At 36.2% G+C, this 24,917-nt stretch overlaps 1 protein-coding gene across 1 annotated transcript in view; it reads right to left on the reverse strand.

Annotated features, from left to right (window-relative positions):
- Nucleotides 1-24,917, reverse strand: part of RYR2 (ryanodine receptor 2) — a 317,056-nt gene that overhangs the window by 170,206 nt on the left and 121,933 nt on the right. The window contains exons 10-13 of the mRNA XM_087967520.1: nt 23,949-24,045; nt 13,885-13,959; nt 12,416-12,572; nt 1,529-1,693 (exon numbers count right to left, since the gene is read on the reverse strand). Coding sequence (XP_087823646.1) covers nt 1,529-1,693; nt 12,416-12,572; nt 13,885-13,959; nt 23,949-24,045 — 494 coding nt within the window. The remainder of the gene's footprint in view (nt 1-1,528; nt 1,694-12,415; nt 12,573-13,884; nt 13,960-23,948; nt 24,046-24,917) is intronic.

Raw genomic sequence — 24,917 nt, forward strand, 5'->3', positions numbered from 1 at the left:
GCAAGAAGGAACAAAGCACATCTCTAATGAATTATTGAAGATTCGGCTGAAGATGGGGGACAATTGGTCAGCACAGACTTTTAAGCAAAGAGTTATCTTGTCCGGCCCTGGTGCTTTTCCTGGCTTTTGTCTGTGAAATAGATCTTGCACTTCTTTTTCTGTAATCACCAGAGGTTGTGAACCCAATGGGTTGGGGTCAATTGTAGGAGGCTTGGCTGTTGTTGGTGTGTTTGAGATGGGGGTTGTAGTTTCCTTTTAAACCTGCAGTAAAACACATTCAGGTCATCTGCTAGTTGTTGATTTCCTTCTGCCTGGGAAGGAGGTTTGCTGTAGCCAGTGAGGTTTTTAAGAGTTTTCCACATGTTTGCTGGTTCATTTGTTGAGAACTGATTCCTTAACTTTTCAGAGTAGCTTCTTTTTACTGCTCTGATCTCTTGTTAATATGTTTCTGCCCTGATTGTATAGCACTCTCTCACCTTTTCTGTAGGCTTCCTCTTTGGAACGATGTAGCTGCTTAAGTTTAGCTGTGGACCAAGGTTTATTGTTACTATATATTTGCACGTTCCTTGTTGGTACTCATAAGTCTTCACAGAAGCTGACATATGAAGTTACAGTATCTGTGAGCTCATCTAGGTCTGCAGAGGTATCTTCAAAAACATTACAATCAGTGCAGTCCAGGAAAAAGTTTGTCACATGAACAAATAAAAAAGGAAACAGTGAATATATGTTGTGTATAAATATATGAATATAAGCCTATAAAGGAAAATATCTGTAGCACAGGTTTGAAATGAGGGGCTCTTGCTGCTCTTTGAGCCTGGTTATTTTCTTGCATGTGTTTCATTTCCCAAACTAGGTAACATAATCAGTACTAGTCACAATAGAATAGAAGCCTTCCAGTCCAAAAAACATCCGTTTGGGGGAATTGGGATTGAGCTCTTAAATAGCAAGCAGTACTACTCCAAGATATAGTTCTAATGATGGTTGAATGACAAACACGTTGAAATTGGGTTCTGGGTAAACTTTAAAATAACAGAATAGCAGAGTTGGAAGGGATCTTCTAGATCATCTAGTCCCTATACTATTTCTGACAAGTGGTTGTCCAGTCTCTTCTTGAAAGCTTCCAGTTATAAAGCACCCACAACTTTTGAGGGTAAGCTGTTTCATTGGTTGATTGTTCTCATGTCAGAAAATGTCTCCTTATTTCTGGGTTGAATCTCTCCTTGATCAGTTTCCATTCATTATTCCTTGCCTGGCCTTTGTGTGCTTTGGAAAGTAGGTTGTCCCCCCTCCTCTCTTTGACAGCCCCTCAAATATTGGAATATTGCTATTATGTCATTCCTGGTCTTTCTCTTCACTAGACGGCCATTCTCAGTTCCTGCAACCATTCTCCATATGTTTTAGCCTCCATGCCCCTAATCATCTTTGTTGCTCTTCTCTGTACTCTTCCTAGAATCTCAACATTCAGCATCAATTTCCTTGTCACATCAAAGTTATATTTAATATAATAACCTTGTTTTAAACTCCTTACCTTTCGCTGCACAGATCCCATTCTTACAGACTTGGCATCCACTGATTGGTAGGTAAGCCACAAACCTGTATCTACATGCTGTATAAAGCAGACTGAATCTCCATACTTTATTTCTGGGGTTCCCATGCCATCCACTTCTTTTCTTATCCCTAAATCTAATTTCTCCTACAAAGAAAAAGAAGCCAGTTGTTATCTATAAAACCATTTTGAAAGGTGAAAGGTTTTATCTCAACAGAAAATGGTACGCATGCTTAACATTACAAATGATAATGCTTAGTCTATGGCACAATATTAATTTCAATAGTACTTAAGCACACTTATTTTACAGATACAGGTAATCTTTAAAGAAAAAGCAACTACTCCAAGCACATAATAAATGTATATAGTTCTCTTTATTATTCCCATTTTCATTATTGTGACTAATACTAATTCTATGACTGAATTCTATAGTTCTTCTGTCTAAATCATTACATATTCATAATGTTAATGTCGTACTATACATACAAACTAGAATATCAAAGTTACAAGCCAGTTTCCTACATCACAACTATGAATTCTTTTAATGACAAATTGAATAAACACCTGTGGTTTTGTTTATGTAGGTGTGATAAAATAAGGCTCTCTTCAGTTTATGGTAATTTTTGCAGGGAATGGCTCATGTACACATTTTTTAAAAAAACATTTGGTTTTGGCAATATTTTTCTAATAAACATGGCTCATAAGATTGCTATTCCATCAAAAAGCTAGCACATATTATATTTTAAGTTTATTTTATCAATTCTTAGAATTTTTAAAACATGTAACTATAAAATAAAGCAGTACAGAGCTTTGTATTAAAGCTGATATATTTCAGTTGAGCCTACTGAAAAACAGTAGGCTAGAAAAAAGACCTGGAACATAAACATAAAAATTAATAATATTTTAAAATGTGATTTCTGTATTGAAGAGTAACATCCATTTGATTTGATGGAGTTTATTTCAAATAAATTGGTATAAGACTATAGCCTGAAGTTATACATCTTTTCCCCAAAGCTTCTGGTAACTTTGATTAATAACAAGCGCCTTCTTCATTCTGAACAAGTCAAGTATTTATCTAAACCCAATATTAAACCCAATGTCAGCAGTCCCAATCTTTGCGGCTTGGTGGCCTGGCTAGGGAGGTAGAGGGGAACTGGGCTGTGCAAGCGGTGGGCCAGTGCACACACACATGCACACTTGACTCATGCAGTGGTCAGCACGCACGTGTGCGCATGCACACACAGCTGCGGATAGGCCAGTTGCGGATAGGCCACAGCCCTATAGTGGGCTGTGGGATGCGGACCCCTGCTGCACATAATAAAACAGATGGATAATCAAAGAAAGAGGGAGGGAGGGAGGGAGGGAGGGAAGGAAGAAAGGAAGGAAAGGATATTTTTATCATAGTCAGACTATTCTTGGCAAACCAATATATCAAAAGTAAAACTTTTTGAAAATAAATATTTCCATTCCTTTTATAACATTTTCACCAACCCGATTTAAAGAAAATATAGAATTTTGAAGGTTATGACAGTGTTGAGGTGAGAGCCTTGATATTCATAGCAGTAGCTATTTGATAGACATTAAACAGATGATAGCTTTGAAGCTGCAAAAATAAAAAGGCTGCTAAACTCTTGTTGGCCTCGAAAAAGCCTAGGACTCAAACCTTGAGTCTGTCAGACATATGGAAAGTTTCCTGTGTGCTGCTATATAGTAAATATTATTATAGAAAAAAAATGTTCTTACTCTCTGCAATAAAGCTATAATCTACTTGAGAATGCAGAGTTGAGCGAGTATTTTATAGCCATCAGCCCATACTCAGACCCAAGATTAAGCAAGATTGCAAATCACCAATTCCATCACATTGTGCCAGTATCATAATAAAATTGCAACCAAAATGGAACAGTTAATCCGGATGATAAGGCCAATAAATGGAATAAATAAACAGAATGTACACTGTTTCCTGCACATAACCTACAGTTATTGCTTCTGTTGCTACCCTCCAACACCAAACCTACACCCCTCTCTCTACACCCCTCCTCATACAATGTAAACTGAGAGTTCTATTTTCTTCTTAATAAATATTGCACCGATGCATGCAGGTTCCATGCTTATACTGTAGAGAAACTGGATATTTGTCCTGCTAAAACTCCCCCTTTTGAAATATCAACATTTTTGTCACATTTATTTATATGCAGGAGTTGCAAGCAGTTATTCAAAACACTATAGTTCTAGTAAAATGAGTCTGTATCAATTTCCAAAGCCTCAGAGACAGTGGTACACACATATGAACTACTCTACTTGACCAGGGTAAAGCTATAGACGCAATTTACATAGACTTCTGCAAAGCCTTTGATTCAGTGGTACACGACAAACTACTGTTACAACTAAACTCTTACAGCATTTCCGGATCTGTCCATAAGTGGATTACTGCATTCCTGTCAAACAGGCAACAAATAGTAAAAATAGGGAGCGCTATATCAAACCCTGCTCCAGTTAACAGCAGTGTCCCCCAAGGCAGCGTTCTAGGACCCACACTCTTTATACTCTATATAAATGACCTTTGTGATCACCTTATAAGCAACTATGTCCTCTTTGCAGATGGCGTAAAATTATTCAACACCACTGACAATGCTACTGTCCTTCAAAGTGACCTTGATTATGTGTCTCAATGGTCAAACATCTGGCAACTCCAAATCTCGACCAACGAATGTTCTGTCCTACACATTGGTAAAAAAAAAAATCAGTACACCAAATACCAACTAGGCGGATATGACCTCATTGATGATCTTCACTCTCAAGGACCTTGGAGTTCTTACATCAAATGACCAAAGTGCCAGAGCTCACTGTAACAGCACTGCCAAAAAGGCATTAAGAGTTGTAAATCTAATCTTACAAAGCTTCTTCTCCAGAAACATCGAATTGCTAACTAGAGCATACAAAACTTTTGCCAAACCACTACTCAAATACAGCTCATCAGTCTGGAATCCGCACTGCATATCAGACATTAATACAATCAAGCAAGTCCAGAAGTATTTCACAAGAAGAGTACTATACTCCTCTGCTCACAATAGAATACCCTATATCACCAGGCTAGAGATTTGGGACCCGATACTTCCGAACATGGAACAAGCCTTAGAACCGCTGGTTGCTGGGGCGCCGCCATCTTTTTTGGTAAAAAAGCGCTTCTGGTGAGCTTTTCCGGGTAGAAAGCTCACCGGAGCGCTGTTTATCATAAAGATGGCGGCGCCAAGCACCTCGATGAGCTTTTCCGGGTGAAAGCCATTCTGCCCGAAAAAGCTCACCAAGCCCTTCAGCGCCGCCATCTTTTTATGATGAAACAACACTTCGGTGGCGTCACCGGAAGCGCCTTTTCATCAAAAAGATGGCGGCGCCCAGTTGACGCCACCGATGCAGACGCGGCGCCAGCTGATGTCGGAACCGGGCCGCGGCGTCGAAAAGGTTGGGGATCCCTGCCCTATATCACCAGGCTAGAGATTTGGGGCTTGGACAACCTTGAACTACACCACCTACAGTTAGACTTAAGCATAGCACACAAAATTATCTGCTACAATGTCCTACCAGTCAATGACTACTTCAGCTTCAACCACAACAATACAAGAGCACACAACAGATACAAACTCAATGTAAACCGCTTCAAACTTGATTGCAGAAAGTACGACTTCAGCAACAGAGTGGTCAATGCCTGGAACGTACTACCTGACTCTGTTGTTACATCCTCTAACCCTCACTCCTTTAACCTCAAACTATCCACTAATGACCTCACCCATTCCTAAGAGGCCTGCAAGGGGTGTGCATAAGTGCACCATCATGCCTACCATCCCTGTCCTATTGTCCCCATTTATTCGTACCTATTTCCTGTATTCTTACTCAAGTTTATACTTATATCTATTATCTTGTAAGCGATTGACAAATCAAATAAATAAATAGATAAATATTAAACATAGCTCAGACCTGCCAAGTTATGTACATATCTTCATTTAATCATTCCTCTATGCTAGAGACAGATGGACTCTGCATATTCTTCCAGAGTCCAGTGCTATCTACCACTTCATAAAATCCTTCATCATCCGGAAGTACGTTTTTCTCACAGAACCTGTTTTCACTCCACTTTACAGACAATTTAAATTTGGAACAATGCAAGCAAAGGTCTTCCCTGTAATACTTTATGGAAGCAGAAATTGGGACTTTGAAGAAGTAAAAAAAAACACACATCTGAAGGGTCTAGCTCTCTGGAAAAGACTCTAATCCTGGGAAAGGTGGAAGGAAAAAGAAGAAGAGGATAGCAGCAAAGATAGTGGATGGATTCAGCTACAGATGGAAGACCTAAGGAACCAAATTATAATTCACAAGACAAGTAGTACTTCACATTGGGAGCGTCTCCTTTCTAGCTAACAATTATACAGCCAATACTGACGTCTTTGGAAAGGGGGAAACGCAGTCTCTGGGACTGTGCTATCAAGGTCATTCATGAAGCCAAGCAAAACATCACTAGTCAATGTCAAAGATGTAACTGTCTACCCTAAAGGACTGGTGAGAAATTGCAGAAAGGCTTTATCTACTGTTTTTCCTTCCCTGCAAATTTGCTGTTAAGAAGGATGGCTCACTCCCAGTAGTTTACAGTTGCTGGTTCTTTTAATCTAAAATCATTATGGATCATTGCCTTCTTCCTCTTATTTCTAGGCTTTTGTAACAGCTGCAGAAAGCCTGTTTTTTTCCCTACTAAATTAAATTGTAAACTACCCTGAGGTCTAATTCAAATCAAAGAATGGAATGAATATTGAAGTGTTTATTTTTAGTATACATCCACAATAATGACCTTTAGTATCCAAACAGCTCCATCTTCCAAAGTTTCATGAATCATGTTTTTTCAGAACCAATTGTACATTTTTCTGATTACTTATTTGGACAATTAACTTATTTAATCTGAGGATCCAACTTTGCACATGCAGCAAGTAGGACAGTCTGTAGCATCTGTACAATCACAAACTCTATCTTAAGTTGAAAAAAAAGCACTTCCTCCATTGGTTTATTTGGACCACCAAATTTCTTAGAATACACTTCAGATATATCCAGCTAAATTTGAATCTGTTCCATCCTGGACCACCCTCCTACACCCACCCACACATATACACTATTAAGAATGTACAGCATTTTCAGGACTTTGCCATTTTTTCATTATTTTATTCCCAATGTTGCTGCTTTAACTATATTACTTACTCATCATATCAAGAAAGGGGTTCCCTTTGGAAAATATTCTGAGACCCAATAATTGTTTCTCCTATTCAAACACACTCTCATTTCCCAATGTATCTTCTGTCCACAACCCATATGACACTTTGTTATTCAAGCTGTTGTTTTTTTATTTGGGGACTGTGCTTATATATCTGTTCCAGAGTCTGATTCAGCCCTTGTTTCCCATACATTTTTCCCTAATAGTTTCTTCCAGCCAAATACAATTATTATCTTTTTAACATGAATTGTTGGGTCATTAAGAGACTTTTCAACAATGGTTTTATCAGACACATACACACACCCCAAATCAAACTAATAATGCCAAAAAGGCATTAAGAGTTGTTAATCTAATCTTACGTAGCTTTTTCTCTGGTAATATTACACTAATAACTAGAGCATACAAAACATTTGCTAGACCAATACTCAAATACAGTACATCAGTCTGGAACCCACATTACGTATCTGATATTAACACAGTTGAGAAAGCTCAGAAATATTTCACAAGAAGAGTTCTCCATTCCTCTACTCGTTGCAGAATACCTTATGCCACCACACTCAAAATTCTAGACCTAGAAAACCTAGAACTATGCCGCCTTCGGTCCGATCTAAGTATAGTATATAAAATCATACATTGCAATGTCCTACCTGTCAATGAATACTTCAGCTTCAACCATAACAACACAAGAGCAAACAATAGATACAAACTCAAGGTTCATTGCACCAAACTTGATTGCAGGAAATACGACTTCAGCAACAGAGTGGTCAATGTCTGGAATAGGGCCAGTTCATGTTCCGTATTCCATTCCTTATTTATTTGTTAATATATTGAATTTTCTATTTTTATTTGGCTTGATTGTACACCACTCAGAGTCAGTTTGGATTGGGTGATGTCTAAAAAAATCTAATTAAATTAGTAAATTAAATTAAAATAAATTAAATGGAGAAATAACTTATATTACAAGTATTTACCTTGGAAGATCGAAAACAAAATGCTGTAGATTTCACATCAGCTTTTTCTTTGTCTGTTAAAAGGAGACTCTTATCATCCATGAGATTTAAATATTTCCCTGTTGTTATATGTCTTAATCTGAATGGCTGCCCCCATCTAATGTGACTTCCACTCCATCTAATAAAAAAATAAAATTAGCATTCATAAACAATTTAAAGTATTAACTTTAAATGAAAACATGAACATTCAATTTTATTTCTAGAATTAAAGATATGCTGAAATCACTTTTCAGTGATATCTCAACTATAAAACATTTAAAGCAGACATCAAACAAGACCTCAACCTATCAGCTAAGAACACTTGCTAATTTCAACAGAAAGCCAATCTAATTGTTTTGGTTGACCAGGTCCACCAAATCATAGATGAGCCATGCACATGGCCATCAGAAGACAAACAGATCTGCATCCATGAAATCAACAGAAAGAAATGAGACCTGTAAAGTCCACATAAGAGATATTTCGGTGGATTCTGTTTCATTTATATTTAATTGGAATCTTTGTAATATTGTAAAAACTGAGTTCATAACAACATATTGTCCACATTTTCATCATATAACCTACTGCTCCAGTGTTTTGGGAACAAAAAAGAAAAATAATAGGTTCAGTTAAGCACATTCCCAGATACAAGTAGAAGGCTGTAAAATGCTGAGTTCTTTTTACAATATCATATGTAATAAATATTCATTCTTTATATAATACATCAAATTGACCTACATGCATTGACAGAAAAATCCTCTCCCAGCAACTGAAATTGACTTGCTTGCTTTAAGCATTGTGTATTTATGTATGGATAAAAAAGACAGAGGTATGCTAATTATTAGAATAATCATTTTAATTATTTTTAACTAAATATTTCACTTTCAAAAGCAAAGAACAAATATGCACAAATTCACTGCGTGTCTGGAATATGTTCTGATATGAAAGAAAATACTTCCTTATACAATTATTTGTGTAGTAGCTAGCACAACATTACTGCCAAACTGAATTTCAAGCAAAAATACTGTCCATTTAACAAATCATAATCTGAAGCTAATCAGATTTGAAAATGCTACAAATCTCAGCGACTAGCTTTTAATTTTTCAAACAGAACTATGACATAACCTTTGTTCACTGATACTCTCATTAAGCAATCAATCAATAGGCATCCATTTCTGCAGGATTTCCTCAAAACAAATAATTTGCAAGAAACAGTATTTAGCAGCAGTATGCATCAATACACATACTTACAATAAATTTCAAATGATATCTTAAGTCATTGCACATTATAATCTTGGTACTACTTCCAAATGGAATCAAAACCTTTTAGCATACTATGATTTTTTCAACAATAACAACAAAAAACTCCTGTTCACTTGACAAAAGGGAATATTAGTTGTCATAATGGATATATTATGCCAGCATTTACTTACGCAACCCTCAAAGTCTCCAGTCGCCAAAGAGAACGAGCATGAATTGACACAGCACCACCTTCATAATGGACAGTTCTACAACACAAAAGACATTTTCTGAGTTTTTTTAGGTATTTGTGATAAAAACCAATTGTTTTCCCTAGGAAAATGTATTTGACCAGTGCAGAAATTGGCTAAAATAAATATATGTACAATAATCAAAACAATGTGTGCACACTCATAAACTCTTTTAAAATTTACATTTTTAATCCTAGATAACCTTTCTCAAAGCAGTAAAAGAGCATGCATTAGACTGTATTACATAATATCCTAACCAATGCAATAGGACAACTTCTATTTGCAAGGGATGTGTGGGTGTGTATTAAAAAGCAACCAAAGTGAACAGCATTCATTTTTAAAAACCATAAGGTGGTGAATTCATGTCTTTTCTTAACTTTTAAAAATTCAGAGTTTTATAATGCTGCATTAAGAAATTAGTTTAAAAGCTGCCTCCTTCCGAGGTTCTTGGAAGGACAAGGCCATGTCCTATTGCATAGCCATATACTCATTCCTGAAAGTGCTGGAGAAAGAGAGAAGATCCAAAGAGCACAATGCTCTTGTAAGCATTCAGGCTTTTTAAAAGTTAGAAAAGGATCAGGTTGTTTACCTGTTTCTGTAGTTTTGTAAGCAGTCCTCTGTGCATTCATTGAATGAATTTCATGTCCCTAGGCAGATACCATCGGAACATTCCAGAGCTGAACTGATTTGAAGGGGTGCCAAATGTTTCCTTCTATTGTGCATACATGAAGGACTATTACTTACCTCAGTGAGGTAAGTACCCACACTGGGAAAGCAGAAATTTGTATGAATGCAGAGACTGCCAATCAACGAAACAGTTAGTGAGCAAATTGTCCCTCTTTATTATGGTTCCTTGCATAGTAAACTACACTTATCAGAGGTAGAGAGCACCACTCAGGATACTGGGGGATTGAAAAAAGCTGACAGGTTGCCCAAGGCTATCCACCTTGTGTTAAGGAAAATGGATATGAGAAGTGGGTCCTTTTATTAGTTCATTTTGAACAATCATATGTAGGCTTACAAAATGCTTTTATTTTTCTCTTTCTATTGGAAGCAACCAACACTGCCCAAAGTCTCTAATTAACCGTTCCTTGATTTACCTGATCCAAATACTAGATATTAACCCAGATGGTAAGCCCCAGACAATAAGTATATACCAAAGAAGACATTTAAGTACTGATTAATTATAATTAACTATTAATTATAATTTAATTAATCTAATACATATCGATTTTACATAATCGATTTAACAGAAGACAATGTTGAAAAAGCACTACGCAATCTAAAACAATTTCTATCTATTGGACCGGACGGAATATGTGCCTACTTCTTAAAAAAGCTACCCACTGCCATAGCTGAACCTCTAAGCATAATCTTTGAAAAATCTTTCAGGACCAGCTCCTTGCCAAAACTATGGTCACAAGCCACGGTCATCCCCATCTTCAAAAAGGGAGACCCCAGCCTAGTTGAAAATTACAGACCAATCTCTTTATGCTGCATCACCTGTAGAGTCATGGAATGAATTATTAACCAATCCATCATCCTCCACTTAGAAACAAACAACCTACTCTCTAATAAACAATTTGGTTTTAGGAAAAAACTATCATGTAATCTGCAACTCTTACACTGCAAAAACATATGAACTACACAACTCGATCAGGGCAAAGCAATAGACACAATCTACATAGACTTCTGTAAAGCCTTTGATTCAGTGGTACACAACAAACTAATCCTAAAACTAAAATCTTACAGTATCTCTGGACACCTGCATAAGTGGATAGAAGCATTCCTGTCAAGCAGACAACAAATGATCAAAATTGGGAGCGTCCTATCAAATTCTGTACCTGTCAACAGTGGTGTCCCCCCAAGGCAGTGTTCTAGGACCAATTCTCTTCATACTCTACATAAATGACCTCTGTGGTCATATCAAGAGCAACTGCGTTCTCTTTGCTGATGATGTAAAACTATTCAACACCAGACAACAGACAATACTGCTACCCTTCAAAAAGACCTTGACTATGTATCAGAATGGTCAAACAAATGGCAACTTCAAATCTCAACAAATAATGCTCTGTCCTACATATTGGCAAAAAAAATTCAGAAAATAAAATACAGGCTAAATAGTCAAGACCTTGTTGATGATCCAAACTCTGTCAAGGATCTTGGAGTACTCACCTCAAATGACCTAAGTGCTAGAGCCCACTGTAACTACATAGCCAAAAAGGCATTAAGAGTTGTTAACCTAATCTTACGTAGCTTTTTCTCCGGTAATATTACACTAATAACTAGAGCATACAAAACATTTGCTAGACCAATACTCGAATAAAGTACATCAGTCTGGAACCCACATTACGTATCTGATATTAACACAGTTGAGAAAGTCCAGAAATATTTCACAAGAAGAGTTCTCCACTCTACTCGTTGCAGAATACCTTATGCCACACACTCAAAATTCTAGACCTAGAAACCTAGAACTATGCCGCCTTCGGTCCGATCTAAGTACAGTATATAAAATCATACATTGTAATGTCCTACCTGTCAATGAATACTTCAGCTTCAACCATAACAACACAAGAGCAAACAATAGATACAAACTCAAGGTTCATTGCACCAAACTTGATTGCAGGAAATACGACTTCAGCAACAGAGTGGTCAATGTCTGGAATACTCTACCTGACTGGTTTTTTTCCCCAAATCCCAAAAACTTTAACCTTAGACTGTCTACTAGTGACCTCACCTCTTTCCTAAGAGGTCTGTAGGGGGCGTACATAAGCGCACCAACGTGCCTACTGTCCTTGTCCTATTGTTTCTTTTATATATATTTTTATTTTCTTATATGTATCCATGTATTCATAACTATGTTTTTACTTATAACAATTATCTTGTAAGCAATTGACAAATAAATAAAAAATAAAAAAATAAAATAAATTTCATTTTTTGCATAGGGCCAGTTCATGTTCCGTATTCCATTCCTTATTTATTTGTTAATATATTGAATTTTCTATTTTTATTTGGCTTGATTGTACACCACTCAGAGTCAGTTTGGATTGGGTGATGTCTAAAAAAAATCTAATTAAATTAGTAAATTAAAATAAAATAAAATAAATTAAATGGAGAAATAACTTATATTACAAGTATTTACCTTGGAAGATCGAAAACAAAATGCTGTAGATTTCACATCAGCTTTTTCTTTGTCTGTTAAAAGGAGACTCTTATCATCCATGAGATTTAAATATTTCCCTGTTGTTATATGTCTTAATCTGAATGGCTGCCCCCATCTAATGTGACTTCCACTCCATCTAATAAAAAAATAAAATTAGCATTCATAAACAATTTAAAGTATTAACTTTAAATGAAAACATGAACATTCAATTTTATTTCTAGAATTAAAGATATGCTGAAATCACTTTTCAGTGATATCTCAACTATAAAACATTTAAAGCAGACATCAAACAAGACCTCAACCTATCAGCTAAGAACACTTGCTAATTTCAACAGAAAGCCAATCTAATTGTTTTGGTTGACCAGGTCCACCAAATCATAGATGAGCCATGCACATGGCCATCAGAAGACAAACAGATCTGCATCCATGAAATCAACAGAAAGAAATGAGACCTGTAAAGTCCACATAAGAGATATTTCGGTGGATTCTGTTTCATTTATATTTAATTGGAATCTTTGTAATATTGTAAAAACTGAGTTCATAACAACATATTGTCCACATTTTCATCATATAACCTACTGCTCCAGTGTTTTGGGAACAAAAAAGAAAAATAATAGGTTCAGTTAAGCACATTCCCAGATACAAGTAGAAGGCTGTAAAATGCTGAGTTCTTTTTACAATATCATATATAATAAATATTCATTCTTTATATAATACATCAAATTGACCTACATGCATTGACAGAAAAATCCTCTCCCAGCAACTGAAATTAACTTGCTTGCTTTAAGCATTGTGTATTTATGTATGGATAAAAAAGACAGAGGTATGCTAATTATTAGAATAATCATTTCAATTATTTTTAACCAAATATTTCACTTTCCAATAAAACAATACAGGAGAGAAAAGCAAAGAACAAATATGCACAAATTCACTGCGTGTCTGGAATATGTTCTGATATGAAAGAAAATACTTCCTTATACAATTATTTGTGTAGTAGCTAGCACAACATTACTGCCAAACCAAATTTCAAGCAAAAATACTGTCCATTTAACAAATCATAATCTGAAGCTAATCAGATTTGAAAATGCTACAAATCTCAGCGATTAGCTTTTAATTTTTCAAACAGAACTATGACATAACCTTTGTTCACTGATACTCTCATTAAGCAATCAATCAATAGGCATCCATTTCCGCAGGATTTCCTCAAAACAAATAATTTGCAAGAGACAGTATTTAGCAGCAGTATGCATCAATACACATACTTACAATAAATTTCAAATGATATCTTAAGTCATTGCACATTATAATCTTGGTACTACTTCCAAATGGAATCAAAACCTTTTAGCATACTATGATTTTTGCAACAATAACAACAAAAAACTCCTGTTCACTTGACAAAAGGGAATATTACTTGTCATAATGGATATATTATGCCAGCATTTACTTACGCAACCCTCAAAGTCTCCAGTCGCCAAAGAGAACGAGCATGAATTGACACAGCACCACCTTCGTAATGGACAGTTCTACAACACAAAAGACATTTTCTGAGTTTTTTTAGGTATTTGTGATAAAAACCAATTGTTTTCCCTAGGAAAATGTATTTGACCAGTGCAGAAATTGGCTAAAATAAATATATGTACAATAATCAAAACAATGTGTGCACACTCATAAACTCTTTTAAAATTTACATTTTTAATCCTAGATAACCTTTCTCAAAGCAGTAAAAGAGCATGCATTAGACTGCATTAAATAATATCCTAACCAATGCAATAGGACAGCTTCTATTTGCAAGGGATGTGTGGGTGTGTATTAAAAAGCAACCAAAGTGAACAGCATTCATTTTTAAAAACCATAAGGTGGTGAATTCATGTCTTTTCTTAACTTTTAAAAATTCAGAGTTTTATAATGCTGCATTAAGAAATTAGTTTAAAAGCTGCCTCCTTCCAAGGTTCTTGGAAGGACAAGGCCATGTCCTATTGCATAGCCATATACTCATTCCTGAAAGTGCTGCAGAAAGAGAGAAGATCCAAAGAGCACAATGCTCTTGTAAGCATTCAGGCTTTTTAAAAGTTAGAAAAGGATCAGGTTGTTTACCTGTTTCTGTAGTTTTGTAAGCAGTCCTCTGTGCATTCATTGAATGAATTTCATGTCCCTAGGCAGATACCATCGGAACATTCCAGAGCTGAACTGATTTGAAGGGGTGCCAAATGTTTCCTTCTATTGTGCATACATGAAGGACTATTACTTACCTCAGTGAGGTAAGTACCCACACTGGGAAAGCAGAAATTTGTATGAATGCAGAGACTGCCAATCAACGAAACAGTTAGTGAGCAAATTGTCCCTCTTTATTATGGTTCCTTGCATAGTAAACTACACTTATCAGAGGTAGAGCAGGCCAATTAACATAGCATTGAACATAATGTTATTTAATCAAGCATAGTAAATTACATAATCCAGATTTCAAGACAGTGGTCTAAACAAGAAGGTCAGACCAAACAGGAATATATTATGCCATGATTTCCGATAGTATTTTGAACTGCGAGATTGAAGCAGAAAGAATCAATCAAACCAACCAAATGTTTATTGTCAATGCACAGCAAGTGTAGATTGAAATTGAAAACATTGTAAAAGCAGTATCCTAATTAAGAAAAAAAATTGCTAACAAAAGTTGTTTATGGTTAATATCTCACTGCAAATCAACCTTTCTTTATTGAAAACAACTTCAAATATAGTTGAAGATTTATTCTTGGCCATGTGGATTATCTTGCCTGTTAACCTTCTCTTGAAAGTTTAAGGTCTTCTAAACTGAAGTTTATTCATATTGACAAACAGCTTCTTTTTTTGAAGCAGATCATATCTGTCTTATAGTCATGCCCTGGAAACTTATCTTCTTTAATAACTAAAAGTTAGTCATATGGGAGAAAATGTGGAAAAAAACAGAAATCCTTGAGTGAGATGATAGGACTGTGCTACCAATGGTAGGAATGATGAATGGGTATAAGCAGTTGAGCTCAAATGAAATTTACAAAAATATATAAAGAAAAGAGCAATGAGCATCATTACCTTGCTAGACGCAAGAAAAATTGATCCTACAAGAATTAAACATAAGCGCTAGAAAATGTGGGTTGTAAGGTAATTTGAGATTTTCATAGTTGTCATATATATCTAAAATCTAGAATAGCTAATTTAATAATGAAGTTGATACACACATCTTCTACCATCAGATAGATCAATAATGAATCACTGGAAAAAGAAAATATCTAGATTCCTTGATGAGCAGATCACCACATATGCATGAACTTTGTAAATACTTGAGGTGCTATTGAAAGACCAGAGGGAAACACTTTGAATTGAAAGAACTGGATTTATGATCCATATAAATGCTGATATAGAAATATACACTGTTCAAAACAACCTACACTAACCAATCTCTGTGATACAATTGTGAAAGTATAGATGCAAAAATCTCAACCTAAAATGTACAAGGAGTAATGAAACAACACATCATGAGACTTGGTTTCAGGGTACTATCTCATCTTGGAAACATGAAACAACAGAAGCAAAATCCTGTGAATGGAAAACTTTGTTTGCTTCTGTGCAGAGAAGCATTTACATTTCAAGTAGAATAGTCAAGGAAAAGAGAGTACACCAAATAATGATGGCACTGCAATGATAATTCATGAAATAGCCTTGATTGATTATGCCCTATAATCTACACAATCTAAGAAAAAGTAGATTAAAGCAATTGATATAAACCACCCATGTATTTTAGAACATGCAATCAAGCTCAGTGTTTAGGATAATTCCCTATTTCTTATGTCCCCAAAAGGACAGAAATCAAAATAGCAGGTTCAAAGTGGGATTTTGTCAGCTGGCATTCAAAAAGGGGTGTTTTGTCTCCAAGAATTATATTGTTGCTAGGAAAAGTCTGGTAGACCCAGGTCCATACAATGCACAATGCTTCACAATACTAATCTGTGAAGCCTTTGAATTGGAATAATGAAAACTAGCCCCTGCCACAAGTTCGTAGTAGCATGGAACAGGGCTAGCAACATCACCATGAAAACCAGCCAATGCACTGAATTGCACAGACTGAATTATCAGTTACATTGGCTATCTAGCTTCCCAGCTTATTATTCACAGCATTTGCTTAATATGAATTTGGGACACTGACACACTTGATACACCATCTAAACAAGCCAAGATATGCAGGTTGCGAATCATGGTACTGAAAAAAGGACAAACAGTAAATTTAGGGAGAGAAAATGCAGAGTAATTATTTAAAAATGCAAGAAAAAGTATAGTAAATTCAGAAGGCACAGCAACCTTGAACAGGAAGTTAAATCAATTGTAATCAGAAGGAAGTAAGGTATACAATTCGATATCCTTCAGTTATGTAATGCGAGGGAGTATTTAGAGTTACCAAAATCAACTCAGCTGTAGAACATATGGATGGTATCTGTGCAGACATTGAAACCAGGGGTGGGATCCAACCGGTGTAACTAGCGGTTCGGTAATTTTACGTTTTGCGCACGCATGCAGCTACGGTAGAAAAAGCAGGAAATAAAGATCAGGTAAGAGCCAGGGCGGGCGGGTGCGCCAAAACAGCAGCAGACATAGAACCGGTTATATGTATGTTCTCTGTCTACTGCTCTTCAGAGCAACCGGTTCTACAAAAGTGGACAGAACCAGTAGAATCCCACCCCTGATTGAAACTATATTTGCAATGTATAGAGATGACAGAGAAGAGCAGGAGAAATCCCTCAGCCAAATTAAACATTTTACAAACTGCAAAATCTCCAGTTCTTCATTTTTTTAAAGTCTCTCGTAGGTGACTTTCACTTCTTCCATCCTTAATTTAACACAAAAATCAAAATCCATTCCTACAGACATTTGTAGCAGAATCTTTTATACTCTTTTCCAAGAAATTACAAGGAGGAAATTAAAAGTGTTTTGTGGGCTACAAACTAACTACATCAGATGCATAAAATTGGTTAAACTGATGCAGGATTTAAATTGGGAAGTGGGTGAAAGTAGGGAAGACAGACAGTTTGATTATAGAGATGCAGGTTTCATGTGAGACAGATTATAAATACTAATCAATTAAGACTTGTAATAACTCTAATATATTGTATTAAAAACCCATTATGTTCACTGAGACATTCTGAGATTGCCTGGAACTTTTTTGATGTATCAACTTTTGCTGATGTATCAGCAATCTTTCACTCAATACTATTAATTTCTTGTTTGCCAAAATGTCACATGATTGTCTGCCATACAATATCCTGATTCCTTTGATGTTTTGCCACCATAGACTAATACCACCCTTCTTCAAAACTATCTAGCAAATATATTGTGCTTCTAAATAGCCAGTTAATTGGTATAAGTAAACCAACTCTTTATCATTATATATTTCCACATTAAATAAATAATTTCCTTTCCCAACTATAGACTAATAAGACTGCAGTGCTTATAAATAAATTACAATTATGCATAACATTATTTATTAGACTATAGCAAGTTTAAAGATACTGTGGAGATTATTTTATTATAGTGGCTGTCTTTACAAATTGCTACCACAGGGAAAAAATGAACTATGTGCAAAACTATATATAGGGGTGTTTTTTTTAAAAAAAGAAAAGAACCAAAGGAAGAACAAATCTGTAAATAAATATTCAACTGGGAAAAGGAAAAAAGCTCACTTGTGAAGAAGGATTTTTGAAAAATGCACTCATGAATCTCCCACAAGGACCTTTCCACAGAGCCTTTAACTTTTTCGTCCTTCAGTTCTATGGCTATAAAATACACTTTATTTAAAAGATACTTAAACAACCACTGTGAAGCCGGAATGGATATCTACTAAAGCTACATTGCCATATTTTTCAAAAGGTCATTTAATTGTTATTCATTATTTTAATATCAAGATATAAATTCAGAGGCCTTGAGATGTGTATGACTGTTCTAAGTTATAGCAGTCACAGAATAGGTGATTTATAGACCATAAAGCACCCCTGTTGTAAATTGTCTCATACACACACATACACACACACACACACACACACCATGATCAGGTGACTGCATGTTGGGCAGATCATTACATGAGGAAGAAATTGGTATAAATCTTCCTCCCCCACAACTTTGTTTGTTTGACTATTTTCTTCACAAGAGAATTGTTTCGACTATTTAATTATTTGTGTTATCTTTTTTGTACTGTTTATGATGAGCTTTTAAGGGCACAATATAATCTACTCTTCAGGAAATTTTACTATATGGTAATGTTATAATCATATTGTGTTCAGTAAAATACTTTGCCTTACACAATTTTGGAGATTATCATAACTCAGAATAGAAACAGTAGCTGTTAAATATAAAATTGAGGATTACTATATAAAGGTAATCTGAAATTAATTGATTTTAATGTGATATTAATGTATTTAATTAAAATGTAGTGCTCCATTTAAGTGTCAGCGCTGACTTTCTCTCAAAGGTCCAAGGCTGGAACAAGGGAAAAACCACAACTCACACAAAAAATCCCCACAACACCTTAGCAGCAACCAGTCTTTACTCTCAGTCTGGTTCCTTGGTACACAGTGAGTGAGAACGTTGAAATTCCTTGCAAAGTCAAGGAATTTTATTATGCTAACCACCATAACACCCACACCCAGCCACACACCCTCAGACACCCAGCACCTAGCCACATACCCCTAGTCACCCAACATCTGGAACAGCCTCCCTGCTGGCTCATCTCCCTCCCCGTCCATAGCCATGTTCTGGTTTCCATATTTCTGATAGCAAACAGGAGTCCCATTCTGTCAAGCAAGCAGCCCCTGACAAAGCAGCAGTCCCAGATGTCTTGTAACAGACGCACAGCAGCCCTTCCTCCCCAAAACCAGCAGCCACGGAGTGGCCAACTGATGACCGGCAGTGGGGTACAGCACCCAGAAGTCCAGCCGTGCTTGCACTCAGCTCTCTTGTTCCTCCATCCTCTCTGTCAGCGTGTGGCCTCGTTCAGGTCCCCATCACCCCAGGTATTGTGAGCCCCAGATCAGGGCTCGACAGGTAAACAATTTGAAAAGTGCATGCATTTAACAATCTCAGAATCTGTGTTTAATCATTGGTACTGTTTTAGGGTAATCAGAAGGAATACTTTCACTGGGCAAAGATTTGAACATTTAATCCACTTAATCCAGAGAATTTTCTTCAATCAGGAGGCTGCACATTGTTTTTTGGGGGGGAGGGGGAATTTTTTAAAATTATTTTTTGAGGACCAGAGAAGGATAAATCTGTAACTCAATTAAGTCCACTAAATAGGTAGACTTACTTTTTAAATTGAAAAAGAACATGGGAAATTTTAAGGATGAATGAAACTTTTGCCTCAGAGAGGCATAATATATCCATTTTCATGTTTACTTCAGAGGAAAAAGAGCCAAATATCGTTAAATCATTTGCTTATGACTTAATTTTCTCAAAGCAATTTGGAGATACTCAGAAGATCATAAGTCTGAACTAATGAGTTCTCTGAATATAATCTGTTTTTTATCATTCAACACAACCTAAGTGTGGGCTAAATTAGGGGTACACAGTTCCTCATATTTTCACCCTTAAGTATGTATGCAACCTTTCAACTTAAGGTTGAAAATGGGGAACTATGTAACTATAAATTATGATATGCATAAAACAATATAGGTAGTCCTCAACTTACAACAGTTCATTTAGTGACTGTTCAAAGTTACAACAGCACTGAAAAAAATGACTTATGACCATTTTTCACACTTATGACTGCTGCAGCATCCCTATGGTCACATGATCAAAATTCAGACAGTTGGCAACTGTTTCATATTTATGAAGTTTGCAGTGTCCCAGGATCATGTGATCAGCTTTTGCGACCTTCTGACAAGCAAAATCAATGGAAAATCCAGATTCACTTAACAATCATGCTACGAACTTAAAAAATGCAATGATTCACTTAACAACTGCAGCAAGAAGTAAAATGAGGCAAACTCAGTTAACAAATGTTTCACTTAGCAACATAAATTTTAGGCTCAATTGTGGCCATAACTCAAGGACTGCCTGTACAGATAGCTTTGACTTATAACCATTCATTTAATGACCCTTCAAATGGCACTGAAAAAAGTGGGTCATAATCAGTTCCTGCACTTATAACTGACATAGCATCCTAATAGTCATATGATCAAAATTTGAGTGCTTGGCAACTGGCATATATTTACGACAGCTGCAGCATCCCTGATCATGTGACCACCTTGCCAACTGGCTTCCAACAAGCAAAGTCCATGAAAGAAATCGCTTAACAACTGCAGTGAGGTTGTATTTATGTAAGCTCATAAAATTGGGCAATGCTCACTTAATTGCTTAACGACAGAAACTGTGTCTCAATTGTGGTCATAAGTGAAGGATTACCTGCATAATCATCTTCATGCACATTTCTCCCCCATATGTATTTTGTATGTGATTTTATCTTCTTTTAAAAATAGCAATTTTACACTTTCATTTACATACACATTTTCAACTGAAGAACTGCATCACAAAAGTGAGAAAAGTATAAATACTGGAATATAGTGATATAGTGTAAACGATGATCATTTATATTTTGAGAATTCAATGAATCTGTCTCCTTAGGCAAAGTCTGTTTGAATGAGACAGGTATTCAATGTAATGATAACCAACATTCTCAAAAGATATATATTTCTCCTCTGGACAATATTTTTCCAGCAAAAAATGTAGTGACACAAGATAATTACTTTTCCTTCTGAGTTCAGCTAACACAGCAGCTACTACGGTAGATGACTTTGTATCTCTCCCACATTCCAATCCCTCAGGCAAGCCCTAGCTAGGTACTATGGGCAACAAACAACAAGAAAATGAGAAGGTTTTAAAATATTATTTCTACTTTCAGTAAATGAAGATAACAAATTGACTAATTCTGTAGGCCGTGGGCTAATTCAAACTTTAATTCACTTCAGACTAGCCCTTTTCTATGAACTGCTCAGATGACCAAGTTATACTGAGAAGAAATGTTCCTATAAAATTCAAGATTTATCTACTTGTTGCAATGTTTTTCTCATAAAAAGGCCTCTCACAGTCAGAAACCCCTTTAACACTTTTAATTTTAAATAATGTGTCATTTTTAACTGGGAAATGGGTTATGTGAATTTTGTTAAGAATGTATTATCTATTCTTATCAAGCTTCCTAACATCTTGGACAGAGTCCTTGGTCAAGTTTGCTACCAACCAACTTTTTCAATATAATTCATAGGAATGTAGAAATGTATGCTTTAGTAAGTGTTTACTTATTCAATTTAATTCAATTTTATTTTAAATTTCCTAAAATACTTCATAAAAATTCTCAACACCAGGTTTGGAAATACTATATTTCAGGAAAATATATTATTTTCACTGAATTAAAATTGACCTTGGTCAAGAGGATAATCCCATGAAATATAGATAGCCCTCAGCTTATGATCATAATTGAGGCCAGAATTATGGTCATAGGTCCTTGCGGTCATAAATTGAGGTATCATGTGACTGGACCCAATTTTTTGACGGTTTTTGCAGCAGTCATTAAGCAAATGCAACAGTTGTTAGGGGGATCAATTTTCCACAATGGGAGCTTTTTGCCAGAAACCAGAAGTAATTGCTGAAACCAGCAAAAAATGTCGTAAATCTGGTCATGTGACTCTGAAGCATGGCAAATGTAATAAATGTGAGCAGGTTGCCAAGCGTCCAAAATGCAGTGATGTGACCATGAGAAGGAGGAACGGGGGGGGGGGGTATAGTAACTTCAAAAATGGATCTCAAGTAGCTTGGAGGGGCAGGCTTTGCAACATCAAGCAGTCATTAAGCAATTAGTTATAAGTCAAGGACTACATATATTAGAAAGGATGTTATATAAAATAAGACCTATCCTCATGCATTCCAAAGTGCAGGATGGAAGAATGAATTGAAATTACCAGAAGACGCATTCAGATTGTTGGGGGAGGGGAAATCCTTCCTAACAGTAAGAGTAGTTCAATAGTGTAATCAATCACCCAGCAAAATGATAGCTCCCTTCACCTCTCAGAGATCCTTTCATTTGTGTTTCTACATGGAGCCAGGGGCTGGATACATTGGCCTAAGCAATTTTTTTATCAAATATGATTAGGTAAAAATTAAATTTCCAGTTAAATTCTACAATATCCATTGGATTTGACAGCCAAGTTAAGCATTTGCAAGTTTCTCCTCTTCAGATTCTGATAGGACTATAGAACAACCTGACAACTGCATATCTAGCAAATCATGTGGTTATATCTTTAATAGGGAGACTTTTCTCCAAATATTTTTTACGTTAGGATTAGATTAAATATTAACATTCAAAAACCAGTCACCTAAACCTTCTTTTAATTAATGTTAAATAATTTGTTGCTATTTGATTACAATGAAGCTGTATGTACTTATTTTAGAGCTGTGCACATTTTGTCATTTGGAAAGAGTGAAAGAGACCTCAGTATTGTTCATTAAAGTATAGTACAAGTTGTCAATTTTTTATTTTTATGAAAAAATAAATATGCTTTAATTGATGGCAGACAAGTGGTACATGAGATCCAAAGCAGTTCTTCCAAATCAATTTCAAACCATATACAGTCCAAATTTCTGTTGCAAAATCCTTTGCTTTTCAGGGCATTACAAAATTGCATTCATGGTAATTTTAATGAATAGATCAATATAGGCTCACCATGTCTAAGTGTACGTGGATGTATATCTACCGTGTTTCTCCAACAATACGGCCTCCACCAATAGGAAGCCCCAGCATGATTTATTGGCATAAAATCAAATTAAGCCCCTCCCCCAAATTAAGGCCCATATTAAACATGCGAAATGGGGGGAATGGCGGGGGGCTTGCCGTTAGGGAAGTACTTTGTTGCATGCCCGGATATGGTGCTGCCTGCGTTGGTGGAGCACTTCATATCGGAGACCTTCCGCCACCGTTAATTTCCCTTCTCCCTTGCTGCCGTGGCGTTACAGCAACGCCGCGGCATTTGGCGCAGCCACGTGCAGCCAGTCAGGGCTCCTCCCTGCAACCGAAGCCCTGAGGAGACACTTGGCTTCAGGCGCTCCTGTGGCCGCCTTCCCTTTGCCTTCGAAGGTAAAGTGAATTATTTTAAAAACCTCCGCTCATCCCATCAGGGCCGCGCCGGAGCCGTGCGAGCTGGGCAGAGCCGGGAAAGTGAGCCGGGGGTGTTTCCTGGTTCTGCCCAGCCCGTATGGCTCTGTAACGCTACGGCAGCAAGGGAGAAGGGAAAGCAACGGTGATGGAAGGTCTCCCGAACATCCAAGCTGTCGCCGCCCGCCCACCCGAGGATGCAAGGGGGGGGAGGAAATTAAGTCACCCCTGAAAAGACAGCCTAGCCGGTTTTTCGGGGGTCAAAAAAAAATAAGGCCCGGCCTTATTATGTGAGAAACACGGTATTTAAACAGATTCCCTTAATGGCCTTTGTTTTGTTTAACAAACATTTACCTTCTCTGCTCTTCTCCATGTTCTCCTGAAGGAACTGTCAGGCATTCATCCATATGACCATGTAATAACCTCAATACATCACCTCCTATTAGATAGCCTATAATGCAGAGCAAATGACAGGTTGTATATTTTAAGATTAATCCTATCTCCCTATAATTTTCCATCAACTTCTAAATATTCTTGATATTAATTCAATTTCTCCCCAATCTGAAGTTTTGCATTTAATTTTCAAAAGACTACACTAGGACAAATGGAAATGATAGATTCAGAAAAGCATGTATTGTCATTTAATGAGACAATTTCATGCACCATGAAGCATTCGTCATTAAATGCTATGAAAACTTCATTGCTTCCAAAGCATAGTCTCTACAGGCATGCTGTACAATACAGAACTTCTATAAATACTATCTAAAGTCTGCATGGAACAATACATATAATTCACTTGCCAAAAACAAGTTTTTATGCATTAATTATATTTTAATTTTCCTTTACACACTCAGATTATCTCTATTATCTATAAAGTGTGAGCAAAATGTGGATTTTTCAAATAGAAATCTATTCAATTATGAATTAATCCTGAATAAAATAGACTTCATGTTTTGTTCATGTGCTATGCCATAATTAATTTCAAAGGATTAGATACTGTCATTACAGAGATTAATAATGGCTAGAGAAAAAACTGTACTATTCAACAAAATTAATTGATTATCTAAGAACTTTTTCTGCATCATAGGATAAAGAAAATAAATGTTTTTGATACAAATATTCTGAAGGGCTGAACCATACTTCTAAAATGGTGAAGCCTCTATGATAGATTGAAAACTTAGTCTTTTCAAATATTCATGAAAAAAAATTGCCAAGCAAACCAGTAAACACAGAAACGAGAGCCAGTTTGGTGTAGTGGTTTAGGCACCAGCTAGAAATTGGGAGAATGTGAGTTCTAGTCTTGCCTTAGGCATGAAACCAGCT

Source organism: Notechis scutatus, chromosome 1, assembly GCF_049901735.1.
Source record: "Notechis scutatus isolate UNSWTSFEM ecotype Mainland chromosome 1, rNotScu1.2, whole genome shotgun sequence".
Classification (NCBI taxonomy): domain Eukaryota; kingdom Metazoa; phylum Chordata; class Lepidosauria; order Squamata; family Elapidae; genus Notechis; species Notechis scutatus.